We start from the raw sequence: 14,164 nt of genomic DNA, 5'->3' as shown, positions 1-14,164 counted from the left end.
AATCAGAATTCCTGAGAATTTACCTGTATTTATATAACTAAATGGCGTTTCCATGCGCTGCTCTGGTTTCGCCACAAGCGGCTTAGTCATGCTGGCCACATGAACCGGAAAAACTGTCTGCGGACAAACACTGGCTCCCTCGGCCAGTAAAGCGAGATGAGTATTGCAAGCCCAGAGTCATTTGAGACTGGGCTTAACTGTCAGGGGTCCTTTACCTTTTATATGACTAAAGAGTAAATACTACCTGTCTTTACCAGTGTGCTGGGAGGAGCTGCTAGCCCCTAAATCCTTTGCCCTATCAGTTCACTAGGACTTAGGATATGGTATCCCTGTGCCCTTCATCCCAGATACATGCTGTACACATCCTATTGCACCTATTCTGCCTGCAGAACCTCAACCTTATGGAGCTTTCCACAGGCAGGCCAAAGGACTTCCAGCAATATTGTCCCACTCGCATACGTCCATTTTTGCACTTGGAGCCACCATGCCTTGTTCCTGAGGCCCCTCAGCCACCTTCAGCCTTCAGAATAGTAAGTGCCCTTCCTTGTGCTGACCACACAAGGCTTGTCCCAGTTGCTTCGCAAGAAGCCTTTGCTAGGAGAAACTAAATATTTTATGTGCAAAACATGGGAGTCACTTTGACAGCAAGAATGCACTTTTATCAGTTCAAATAAACACTCTGCAGAATGGCTCAAAATAAACACAAGGATGGTCACAGTTATGAGAATTTTCTTATTTATTAAAGAGCAGAAATAAATTTTTGCATAAATTTTATACAAAAAAAGTAACTGTAAATTTTGTATAGACTTTCCACTGAAGAAAACAGAAATAAATTCTTTAAATGTTTATTTTTTAAAAAATAAAATAAACTGAGATAACCACACTACCGCATGCGGACGCTCACCCCCACATCACAGGGTACCGGGGGTAGAATTTTAAAGACAAAAGGTGCAGTTCAACAAGCACAGCAGCTGAGCAACTTGAATTCAGCAGACACACACCACCCAACTGAAATGAACAGAGACTGCCCAGCCACAGTGGATTGCTTGCAAAGATGGCACTTTCGATGCCTGGCTTCCAGTGACAGTGCTGTGCCTAAGTGCCGTTTTGGATTCTTAAAAATCTACCTCTGGTATCAGTAACAGGTGAATAATGAGATCACAGTCCAGACTCAAAAGTCAAAGACATTCCAGCCACAAAAGCCTAGTGGGGGGAATCTGTGTTTCACAAGCTCAACTCTTTTATTAATTATTTTTTGAGTGAGTACTAAGTGAGGTTTTTTTTTACTAATAGATGATTTCTTAAAATTAGAAAGCAAATTGTCTTACAGCTTGTAATTACACTGTGTTAGAGTACTCTGTTATTGGGCATCCATTTCCCCAAGAGTTTATGTCGTGTAGTCAAGGTAATTACAAAGACAAAGCTTTACTCTGCATGCTTTCCTGGGCACACAACCAGCAGAGCAGGCAATATGCATGTTTGACTTGGAGAGTGCTTGGGATTCCCCTTTCGTTGGAGGAGGCTAGCTAAGGAGTAACAAAGAGTAGAAGTTATACAACATTATTATAAATTAGATTTGTTCCTATCTGCTCCAGTTTTCATAGTCTCCTCAGTATGGTTGTAACCTCTCCTGTAGAAAACAGTTGTGAGTTATTTTTTATTGTGTCAGTGACCAAGTTAACTAATGATGATTAGAATATGTGGAAAAGCTCTTGATCCTGAAGACATGGATGTGAAGGTGGGAAGCGATCTGATTGCAAACACTGACACAGTATCGGAGCAAATCAAAAAGGGAAAAGATCTGGAAGAAGAACATAGGTTACATGTGACATCCAAACATAAAGGCTCAGAAATAATTTGTTCTGCAAATTGTATATCCATTCTCTATGCAATGGGTTCCTCTCTTCAGTTAAGTGAAGATTACCCTTGTCTTTCTGAAACAAAAGGCTTTTTCTATACTCTAAAGCAGCCTTCCCCAACCTCCAGCTGCAGGGATATATTCCCTATTCATTGATATTCGACTCCTCATAATGAATTCTATAGGTCTAGGTTATGTACAATAAATTAAATATAAAACAAGATTAAAAATCAAATCCAAAACAAAAACCCCAAATGTACGCCAGCATGCAAGAATAAAACAACTGCTTGGAAACTTATCTATGCTGCCCAGATTTTTTTATGTGCCATTCCCTCTTTCTCATTAGACTGCTGCAAAACTAAAGTTGCTTACATTAACGTGAAAGAACGCACAATGATATGTTTCATGCCCAGAAAAATAAGGAAATACTTACCAGGGCAATCCAAAGTACAATATACTCATCAATAAAGCTATTAAAATATTGGTCCAGAAACAAGAGTGCTGGGCCTATGAATGCTGTGTCATGCAGATGCATCTCACTCTTGGTCATATGTGCAACCTGTTGGGAAAAATTAAAACTCAGATAAATATTCTATTTCAGCATCTATACTGAATAATTTAATATTGGAGGGGAGGGGTAAACAACTGAATTCTGATTTCTCTTTATAGCTTGGGTTATCACCAATTCCCCATGGCATACTCTGTTGGAAGCAAATGAGGCATATCATTACATATACCACTCTACAGCTCTCATAAATGCAGTATTTGAAAGAAGTTTGGAAAATCATTGTTTACAGCTGGAGAAAGAAAGCAAACCTTTCACAACAAAGTATACCATATAAGACCAGCAAATAATAAGAGTTAAGTACTTTGTTTGTATTTATGGGGCACCTCATAAAATAAATTCTCTAACTTACCACCAGTTTGTTAGTTATTTTAGCAGAAACAAAACCAAAAGTCAGTATGTAGAGACAAGGATGCTTTTCAAAGAGTTGCACTGCAGATTTCTTGTAGATCATAGCAGCTAACGCAATGACGGATCCAATGTGAAGAAATGGTGAAAGGACACTTGTTCCCTACACAGAGAAAGAGCTTTGTATTTATCAAGGGCATATTACAGAAACAAATATGTCAACATGCTATCTTCAGAACAACTGGAGGCTGGCTGACAGTCCTTTTGTAACATTCTAACGCTACCTTCTTGAATTCACTCAGCTGGCAGTAAGGAAGTGTAGAGGATGTCACCTGGCTGTGTGGTTGCAGTCTCTAACAGAAAAGCAGGCATGGTGAACTTTGTGCTGCATGCCTGGCCTAAGTGCAATTTCAGTCACAAAACAGCTTGATGAAATGCAATTCTTACCCAGTTCTAGCCTAAGAGATGTGAACAGATGAATTTTTAAAGCACAAGTGGCCCAGATATTTTCATCTGGATGGCAAAACAAAAACAATGTCTATCACTACATACTAAAAAGTCAACCATCTTAGTTTAAAATGCAAAATCCACAAACACATTTATTGAAGATCAACGTTTGTACTAAAATCTGAAAATAAGTGTGGTAGATCAGAGACATGGTTATTTCATCGTCGGTGAAAAACGAAGAACCTTTTACCGTGTGAAATCTATGAATCTGCCCTAAAAGAAATATATTTTTTAACTCGAGGGCTCCCTTCCCTCAAGGGTAACTTGGGGTCTGCATGTCAGTGGTCAGCAGGGCTGATGCCACAAACATTCTGCCCACACTCCATCCACACACACACACTTCTCAATTTTCACACAGCCATACAAAATGATCTTTTGCCAACCACTGAGAAAGGGGGCTCCCTTTCTCAGCAAGTTGCCAATGGGAAATGTTGCCAATTTCTTCCATCAGCAGCTTGCTTGGCTTCTGTACTGAGCACAGAGAAAGGTTTCGATCGGCAACAGGACTCTACAGCCAAACTCCTTCCCAACTGTGTTCCTTATGCCAGTATGCAAAGTAGGAGATCGTACCAATAAAATGAGTCCACTTGAAGACATATAGCATTCTAAAGACTGGCAGGGGGAAAGGGAGACTGAGTTACCCAAAAGGTAAAGAAAAACTCACTGCTATAGTTGATCCATTTTTGCCAACACCACCTGTGAAGATCACACCAAAGTAGTTTGTACAGGAGAATATGGTTCCTGCTACAGTACAAAGAGCTGGAAGTATTTTCACTTGGATGTTTAGCACTGGAATCTTAACAGGAGAGGAAGAAAAATATGGACACAGTTTAAAGAATTCTAGATTTCAAGTAAACTCAAACATTCCACTTTTCCAAATCTATATTTGGGAACCACCTAGGAACAATAGGGGGTACAATATTCTTTCACACGTTACCTTTCAGAAAGCTGAAGACCTGTATTCATGATGACACACAGGAGAAATATCAGTATTTGAGAACTTATTCCTGGGGAGAGCAGACAGTACTGAATGGACAGAGGAGTCATTATTTAGGTTTCCATTCTGAGGTAGTCAGAAACCAGGATCCATGAAGTATGGTGTGGTAGTTAATGTTGACCTACCACTGACAGGTGCAGGGTTCAAATCCCCACTCTACTCTCACCTTACTCTACCTTACAAAGTTGTTGTGAAAGGAAAAAAGTGGGCACCCTGCACATCCCCTTGAGCTCCTATAGGGGAGGTGAGATATACATTAAATAATATGAATAAAGAAATGAGAAGTCACATAGAGGCCAGAGTAGACAGGATATGTCTAAAGAATTAGGAAAGGACATTTCAATATATTTCAAATTTTCATGTTAAGAGCTTAGAAATGAAGAAAAGCAAATAGAAAAGTACTTGGGGCTGCAGTGCTGGGTGAAAACATGGTCAATTTCTGTACCCTGGACAGTGGCCAGAGAGATGTTCTTGGGATGCTCGTAAAGCTAAACAATAGGGTGACGACATTCCTTGTTGTTTGTCTCCGGGATCTGACAAAGGTATACTGTCCCTGAAATATGATGGTTCCATTATCATGCATAACAGTCATTGTTGATCAACCCTCCATGAATTTATCAAATTCTCTTTTTAAGCCACTTGTGCCTGTGGTCATCACTGGATCTTGTGGCATTTAATTCCCTAGGCAAAATAGCATTATGTGGAAAAAGAACTTCCTTTTGTCAATTCTGAACAGCCACCGTCAATCTCTTTTATATAATTAATTTGCAAAATCCTGACCACCACCAGACTACAGCTGGTAGGGACGTTGCACTTATTCTACGGTGTTATTCTGAAACTCTTCCCCTGAAATTTGAACTAAGAACAGTATTTGAAAAACAGTGATACGAACTTAACAAAACCAAGAGAACTGTAAAGAAACAAAAGGGGCTTGTTATTTAATTTGAAGATTATACCTTGCCTTTCAATCAAATGATTCTCAAGACGGTTTACAAGTAAGGGGTAATAAAGCAAATCAACCCAAGCTCACACATACACAACCTAGTAAACCTTAGTCCTTTGGCTGATAGATGCTCTCACAAGTCCCAGGGCAACTGACAGTTGTAGCAGTGTTCTCTTTAAGCATAAGAGGCGGGGAAGAAATTTCCTGGAACAGCTGTTTCCTTGGCTAATGGATGGAACCAGGCTGATCTTCCCCTTGCCATGTCTTCTTCCCAGGGAATGCAACATCCCAATGGCCATTAGTTTCTTGCCAGTGGCAAACACTAGAGGGTGCTCTTGGCAAACTGGCACCCACGCACACACAGATGGTGTTGCAAAAGCCATCTGACAAATCAGTGGGGAACAGGACGTCCCCCCCCCCAATGGCATTAAATCAAAGTCCCCCAGTTTGAGTGTAACAATCTTCACACCAATGCTGGCACACAATGAGATTCGGGTAAGGAGTGGAACACTCAACCCTGATACAGGTTTTTGGCTAATTAAGTCATGGGTTCAAGCCACACATTGGGTGAAAGATTCCTACATTGCAGGGGGACTAGACTAGATGATCCTCGTGGTCCCTTCAAGCTCTACAATTCTATGTGTCAATTAATGACAATCAATCAAAGTTTCCCATTATCAAGCAATTTTGTAAACAGCCATTTTTTAAATTCTATAATAGCTGCACCACCACTGTGCAGCTTTAAAAAGAAATGCTTTTAAATTTCTTTTTAAAAGAGTGGTGAGGAACAGCATAACTATCTCTCTCCCATCATGTCGTAAACATTTGTGCATGCATTCATTTACTCTTTGGGAGGCTGTGCACTTTCCATCTCCCTTGCTGAGCTGCATACCTAGTAGCAAGGTCAACAAAAGGCATAGAAGGTAACAGCAGTATAGTATCATCTCTCCCTACCCCCACCCCCCACCCCAGCGCCCTCTGCCTCTCTTCCATCAGCTGTGAACAGAATATTGCTCTATTGTCTTGTGAAACTATTGGGCAAATGCTGAAGTACCACAGAAAGGCCCTAAAGAGAAAAGTGGAATGATTGAGTACATGTGCAATTGAAATAATAAGCAAACATTTTAATGATATATTTTCCTCTATACAAGTGGAGTTGTGTTTTTTCTCCAGTATAAGAAACCACCAAAATAAGCAGCAGCTGTCAAGAAAATCTAAAAAAGCACTGTGTATATAAATAGCACATATTAAATTTTCAGAGCAGACTTCAAAATACTTTTATGTGTTTTATACTTCAAAGAAAGCTAGGCTTACTTTTAACCAGCCTTTTATTGACACACCACTTCTTTTTAAGTGTAACTCACATTAGGGAATATTTTGCAAGATCCACATTATTTTATTTATTTATTGCACTGTATAATTAAATTGTAGCAGAAATTTAATTTGCAGCAAATTAGCTTTTGATTGATTTTAAGATAGCTTACAAAACAAGACACACATAGCTATGTTATGGACCATTTTTTTCTATTTTAGTAGACATACATATAGCATGCTCAAGCAACAATGGCAGCCAAATCATCTTAGAAAATTATTTAGCTGGAAGTAATTACCAAAGATTTACCACTGTGATCGCATTTACAGCTCAAGATCTGCATCCAGTTGCAATAGTCCTCCCTTTCCAAATTTAGCAGATTTGTGAACTATCCATCAAGATGTAAATGCTTTGTTCAACCAACAGACCAAGTTTCTCCTTAATGAATATGTGTTGGGCTCCCTCTGCCTAAATGGCAGCACATAATACAAAAGAATGATGGCTTTAAATATATTATGGGATGAAGCAGTGCAATATAGCCAAAATGGGAAGGTCTCACCAACAAAAAAGGAAAGAGATACTGTTCTAAATGTGTAACAAAATGGGTTGGGAAAAATAAACAATGTAAGTTACATGTGATATACAAGATGAACAGAATTACCATCGCTTGCCAAAATGTTGGTCCTCCAATCACTGCCAGTAAATGCATGGTTATTATGAAGACTTGAACTTCAGTCACATCAATTCTGATTAGGTACAAAAAAGCCAAAAAAGCACAATTACTCAAAGCCATTTATAATCAATTTGCAAGCATGGCAGCGCTCCTCTATCATGCACAAGGTAAAATGAAACAATGGAGAAAATGTTTTCATGATATACTCTTGCTGTACTGCTGTTTGTCATCACAGCACAGAAAATGGAGATCTAGTTAGGGATCACAATTTTAGACAGTTCTAGAATAGACATGTGTCAAACATACATAGCCAGAGGTGTTTTAAAGGTTTCTACTGAAGTCAATCAACTGGCTGGATGGGCAAACTGATTTTAAGTGCAAGATAGATTTCCCATTCCACCGATGATTGGCTGCTGGACACAAGTTTTCAAAACTCCTCTGGCTGCACTTCTGCTTCTATCCTACCTACATCATGGCTGTCTAGGAGTGTGGCCAAAAAAGTTGGAACTTGTTTACTTCTTTCAGCTAACCATAAGCAGTTGCAGAAATGTAAGCATTAAACCTTGCCCACCAAAAAAAAGAATTCCGAGTGTTACTTTCTTGAAAAAAAATGTTTGGCCTCATCACAATCTCCTTTCATTCTTGTCCTGCTATTCACATAGGCATGGAACTGATATACTGCTACCAGTCTCCTAACCACAGATAAGAGTTTGGGACCCCTCCTTCCTCGCATCTCAAGAATAAATCTTCCCTCTTCATTTTTCCCATGGTTAAATGTGATACCTTCGGGCAGTAACCAGTTACTAACCATGGTTAACACTAACCAGGGTTTGAAGCAGGTTTGCAAACTTTGGTTAAGAAGCATCCCTGAGTAACACCAAATTGATTAAGGCAAATAAGGTAAGGGGAATTTGCACCAGAAAAGGGAGGAAGGGTGCAAGCCTGCAGCTTGCTACCAATATCTTAACCATGGTGAAATGCTTGGCAGTGTTACCCCTTCAGTGAACCATAAACACCACTACTAGTCTTAGCTATTGTTGTTCTTTTGAAGGGCACTTGGTTGCAACTCTGAAGTTTGAGGGGTTTGGGCAGGGGTCCCCATACTACGGCCCGGGGCCCGGATACAGCCCTCAAGGCTCATTTATCTGGCCCCCTGCGACCCCCCCACCGCCACCCGCTCTTATCGGCACGGTGTGGCTGCCCACTTCCTGGTCGCCGGAAGCTATTTCCGACGCACTTCTGGGTCAGAGGAGGCCCATGCGTACAAGCTACTTCCGACGCTCCGGAGACCTGGAAGTGTGCCGGAAATCACGTGTGCGCACGCGTATGGGTGCGTGCTCCTGCGCGCTCTGGCCCACTGTGCAATCGGGGCTCGAGGCACCAGCCCAAGGCCAGGTAGGTTTGGAGACCCCTGGGTTTGGGTCTTCCTTAATAGGCCAATTTACACTTATGGGTAGTATGAATAAGCCATACTCAGAGTAGCCCCAATGTATCAATGTAATGACTGCATGCAGAATACATGTGTTCACCATTTATTGTTACTTATGCAGATTCGTTAGCTAAGAGGCCATGGTTGGCTGTGGAGTACAGTGCTCCTGTTAAGCAGGTGACCATGTTAGAAAGTGAGGGCACATTCCTGGGCACCCTCCCCTCTTCTCCTGTCTCAAAGGTGAGCAATGCCAACAAAGCTGACAGTGCTGACTTTCTGTTTGATGAATTAAGATTCTTCCATGAGACATAATAAAATAATCCTGTCTTGTCTTTCATATATGAGAAGGGATGCTGCTGAATTCACAGAGAGTAAAAAAGATGCACATGTGTAGGTACATACTCCATTTGTATACTGTAATGATAAAGTTGATAATTGTATGTACATAATATAAAGAAAAATAAATAAATCATTGTTTCTTAATTTGCCACATGCTTTCTACTCTCTTTCTTTTCCACAGGCATTACTAATGGACACCAATGCACTCCCATATTTCCATGCTTCACAAGAGAAACATAATGTAGACCTTAGCACTAGAAATGAAATGCTTCTGTTTATATGTACTTTATACCTACAATCTACATAGGTTCAAGTTCCAAAGCCAAATGGGGATGTGACCACATCCAAAGGCCAATTACAAAGGAAAGTGTCTTCACACGCAGCATGAGTTACATAATTTCTGAAGGCACTTGCTTAAGTGTATGGCTAATAACGTCTAACAAACATTTGGCCTCAAATCACTGCTAACAAAACATTTAATACTCTGCTGTGACAGATGCAATTACTGGTTCAGAAATTTTAATTAGCTTAATCTATGATGGCAGGATGGGAAATATACACCAAGAACAGAGAAGAACTGGATTAAGCAACCTTGTGTAAATCATCACTGTTAGTCAAAGAGAAAACTGAGGCAGCAGAGAAAGTACAGAAGAGGAAGAAATATCTGAAAGTGGGAACAGGATGGGTTTGTGAGAAAATACAATAGATTAACATATGAAGCCTTACGAGAGACTGTAACATTTTCAAAACGCTACCTACAAATACTTACAAACTGTGTCAAACCCATTTCATGTCCCACATATGATCAGCACACTTGCACTATCAATTATGTTTATGTCAGGGAGAATCCCTATTATAAACTGACCTTGTGACAGAAATAATGTCTGCATTTCAATTTACTATTTTTGCTTTAATTCAGATTTTATTAACCATTATTTTATATTTGAAGGTATTAAATGCATCATTTACATCTTTAAAATCTAAGATGTGAGATCTCAACTTTTTTTTACATTAAAAGGCTTTTACAAAGCTGAGATGCCAGTTAAAATCACCAGGCACAAGTTCAGAAATGAACTTGCAAGCCATATTACTGGCCTGAAAGAGGCACATACTGCAAATCACCAACTTATTCTTTGGTTCTCATAAAATCTGAGTCAGAATCATAGCTGCCAAGTTATCCCCTTTTTAAAGGGATTTTCCCTTATGCTGAATAGGCTTCCTCGCGAGAAAAGGGAAAACTTGGCAGCTATGGTCAGAATTTCTAGCTTACTCCCAACACACACACCCCACCTACTACATGACTGCTTTGTGTAACCAGAAGAAGTCCCACTGGGATTGATCTCCTGGCTGCCCAAAGCTATCAAGGGTAACCATGGTCAGGGAGAGTTGCAGGCCTTTCCAATGCCTGTATCTTTGATAGCAGTATTCATAAAAATAAACGGGGGCAGGTAGCCCCCACAAAGAATGCTGCCAATCCAAGGGTGTTCAGGTGGGCATTTTCATGGGTGCAGCCTTTTAAATCTTTCTATTTAGTGGAACGCAGCTCTATTAGACTGAGATGGGGAATTTTTAAAGATTGCACCTGTGAAAGACCACTTGTGGTGGTGCATACTCTAAAACGAAGTTTTCACAGGTGCAGCTTATTTACCTCAAAATGTTCAGCCAGTTATGTGCAACTCCAGGGGCCATTCTACCTCAGTTCTCATTTCTCCATGTACTCATTTTGTCTTGCTTTTTTTTAAAAAAAACCTGATCAGACGTATATATGAAAATAGAAATAAAAATGACAGCTGCTCCACAGAGTTGGAGCAAGTTAGCTGTAAAACTTGTGGAAAAAATATTCAGGGTCTCGTTGACTTGTCATAGTTTTATAATGTTATGTGCATCCCTCAAACCAGGAGGTCTTCAGTTCAAATGCCACCTCAACCAGTACTCACTACAGGGTTGCAGCAAAGCTACTATGCCCCAGCATCTGTCCTCCTCAGCCTCACCTGCAGTGGGGGGTAATAATACCACAAACCTTACATTGTTGCTATAAGGATTACAGACCCCATGTATGCATTTGAACAGCTGAAAGCATGATATAAATGCTACCCCCCCCCCCTTACTGATATTACATGCTGGCACAGCTGGCACTCTGCTTCAAACTTATCAGCAGTTTGCTCTGCAGCTTGTTTTGTGCCCCACACCAAGTCATCCAAGCTTTATGTTGCTTCATACAATATGCCAGCTATGCTTGTCCAAGGTAATCAGTATTTCCTGCAACTTTCAGTATGAGCAGAGTACAGCTAGCTCCCGTGCCCATGTGCTTGTGAGAGCCTTGTTTGGAATGGGACTCCCTTACCCCACCCCCACCCCGCTTGACTGTATCAGGAGTGAAACAGACTTCAATCCCTAAGTTTAGCAACTACTGGAAAAAACACACCCATATGCTACTTGGCAACAGGTACAAATTAGGTTGAGAAAGGTTGTCCAGCAATCTTTCTGTGTGAAATGACTTTTGCTGACACAAATAATATTAATAGAAATAGGTATAAGAAAAGGACAGCAAAGGAACATATTGAGAGATTCAGAAGACCCAAGTTTAGTTTCTTTCTTAGAATTATGTCATCTTACATAATCAACATACTCATTCGGGATTCTACCAAGCAAAAAAAAAAAAAAAAAAAAAAGCTCAAAACCCCTTCTAAGATCTTCAATTTACTTTCCTAATATCTAAGGAAAGGGAAGATGGCAATGGGAACTTCTGTTTATGAGGAAATTACATCACTATTACAAAGATGGTTAGGAAAGATCCTAGAGCGCTCTTTCCTAAGCGTGAAGGCAAGGAACTCTAAAACATGACTAAAACTGCAATCCTAACCCCACTTACCTGAGAATAAGTCCCACTGAATTCAGTAAGACTTACTTCTGAGTAGAAATGGTTAGGATTGCCCTGTAAGAATACTTTTCTAACATCAATATATTTCACGATAGCTAACAATTCTTTTTCCTGGTGGAAAGGTTTCTAGAAAAAAAAAAGGGAGGAAATATTCCAAAGGTGTTCCAACAAAATTAATCCAGATGGTTCTACCACTCTGGCATTCTGCTCTTCAAAGAGGTGAAGTCAGTTCTGCATATTTTACAGTAGCCAATAGGGGAGAAAACACCAGAGTTTCAAAACAAAGCTTTTTTTGTTTTGTTTTAGAGTAAACAGGGGAGGAAAAGTTTGATAATCTGAGTGAGTTTTTATTTTTCATTCAGCCATTATGAGTTGCCTTTAAAACAAATGTCCATGAAATATCACCAGGAAAACAATTGGCATTTTTGCAGTTACTCTGTGCATGACAAAAGGTGCTGCTTCTAGAGAGTTCGTGCCATTGTTCACTGGGTAACATTGATTTGCATCTGTTACCGTGTTATTCCAGAACCCAGGTCCCAGAGTTCCTGTGAGAAGCTGAACTATTGCAAGACAGAGTTCAGACTCTGTAACATCAAATCTATGTGTGAGGGAAAGAAACATTTAAAAACAGCTTGCTTAGAAATCTTCAGCTTAATAGTTCCATAAGAACAGATTTTCACACACAATTAAGGATACAGACTTCAAATCAGGGTAATCTCCTTCAGAATGTTATGACAGTTGCTATTACAATTGTAGAGAGAAATGAAAAGTAGTAGTAAATCCACATCCCATACAATTCAATTCAATCCCACTGAAGTCAATGGTAAAGTTCCTACTGAGTTTAATGGCTTTGGACTGTACTCATAAGGAGTCTGAAAATATTATAAAAGCAGTACATAATTCAAATACAAGTTACTAGGCAAATACCACAGAAATTGAAATTAAAGATTTACATTTTCAATAACAAAACTGAATTAATACAATGAAATTTGAAACTAAATATTATGTTACTTGTAACAGTAATATTTTAACTCAATGAATGCAAATAAAGATAATATTTTTACAATCATGCTACAACTTGCGTATAACTTTGCTTATACAGTGGTACCTCAGTTTACGAACAGTCCTGTTTACAAACTATTCGGTTTATGAATTCCACAAAACCGGAAGTAGTGTTCTGGTTTGCGAACTTTACCTCGGTCTACGAACAGAAGCCAAATGGTGGAAGGGCACTGGTGGCGGTAGGCCTCATCAGGAAAAGCGTGCCTTGGTTTAAGAATGGATTTGGTTTAAGAACGGACTTCAGGAACGGATTAAGTTCGTAGACCGAGGTACCACTGTACTCAGGAAAAGAAGCTATAAGAAGGAAACTTTACTCATACTAGATTCTTTAAGCACTTACACTGGTCTCTTTGTAAATAAAGCAATAAGAAGAATGTAAGGGGGCTGTGCATCTATTTTATATTTATTAAAATATTCCACTTTAAGGCTGCAATCGTATACAGAACATTGAACTCACGTGAGACTTACTTATTTTCTTTGTTCACAGAACACTATTTGTTCTGCACCAAGCACTTTCTGCACTACTTTCAAATTTAGCTAATGTTTCGGTCACAATGTATTGTTAAGGCTTGTTTCCCCCAACTATCATTCCTGCTTTAACATTATCTATGAAGCTTTGCATCTAGTAAAATGTACTCTTCAAATTGTATGAATGGTAACTGGTGACACTAGCATTATACCTTGTGGCACCACAATGAAGATAGGAGACAGAAAAGCCGAATGCGAGAAGAAGATATTGCGAGAAGAAGATATTGCTAAACAACCTTCCTACCCTTGAGATGGGTGTGGACAATAATTTGCATGTTCCCATTTGATTAGTCAGTGATTTTATAACTTAGGAAGAAATAATGCTTTTTTGCCTTTTAAACCTGCTAAATCCTTAACTAGTGATCTGTAAACACTATACAGTATTAAAAATAGGTACTAAAACATGAATTGTGTTGAGGAAACAAGAAACATTCCATGACAGGTAAAGCTAAAGAAAGGAACAGTAAACAATTATTGCAATCTAAGCAATGCATCTGACTTTTTGAATGCTGTGTTTAAACTTGTGGGTAATATTCAGCATTAGTCATACGCAGCATAGATACTCTGAATTCACTGAATTCAATGGATCTACCCTAGGTATGACTGTCATTGGATATCACCCTTATAACTACATTAAAAAAAATTAGGCCATTATAATCAAACATTTAAATAAAAGAGAAGACCTAATGAAACAATGCTAGCTTAACTAGCAATTTACCTGA

The 14,164-nt window shown here is 39.4% G+C and overlaps 1 protein-coding gene across 5 annotated transcripts in view; it reads right to left on the bottom strand.

Annotated features, from left to right (window-relative positions):
• Nucleotides 1–737: 737 nt before the first annotated feature.
• The window catches only part of CEPT1 (choline/ethanolamine phosphotransferase 1), a 28,091-nt gene continuing 14,664 nt past the window's right edge, over nt 738–14,164 (bottom strand). For 3 of the 5 annotated variants that reach the window (XM_035122754.2, XM_035122753.2, XM_035122755.2), the window contains exons 5-9: nt 7,192–7,276; nt 3,943–4,074; nt 2,776–2,934; nt 2,292–2,417; nt 773–1,801 (exon numbers count right to left, since the gene is read on the bottom strand). In XM_035122754.2, coding sequence (XP_034978645.1) covers nt 1,682–1,801; nt 2,292–2,417; nt 2,776–2,934; nt 3,943–4,074; nt 7,192–7,276 — 622 coding nt within the window. In that variant the 3' untranslated portion in view covers nt 773–1,681. Of the gene's footprint in view, nt 1,802–2,291; nt 2,418–2,775; nt 2,935–3,942; nt 4,075–7,191; nt 7,277–12,365; nt 12,451–14,164 lie in introns of all 5 variants that reach the window. The other 2 variants (XM_035122756.2, XM_035122752.2) reach the window with 2 other exon arrangements.

The sequence above is a fragment of the Zootoca vivipara genome, chromosome 7 (assembly GCF_963506605.1).
Source record: "Zootoca vivipara chromosome 7, rZooViv1.1, whole genome shotgun sequence".
Taxonomy (NCBI): domain Eukaryota; kingdom Metazoa; phylum Chordata; class Lepidosauria; order Squamata; family Lacertidae; genus Zootoca; species Zootoca vivipara.
The sequence above is the reverse complement of the archived record's forward strand: the minus strand, read 5'-3'. Positions and strand labels throughout refer to the sequence as shown.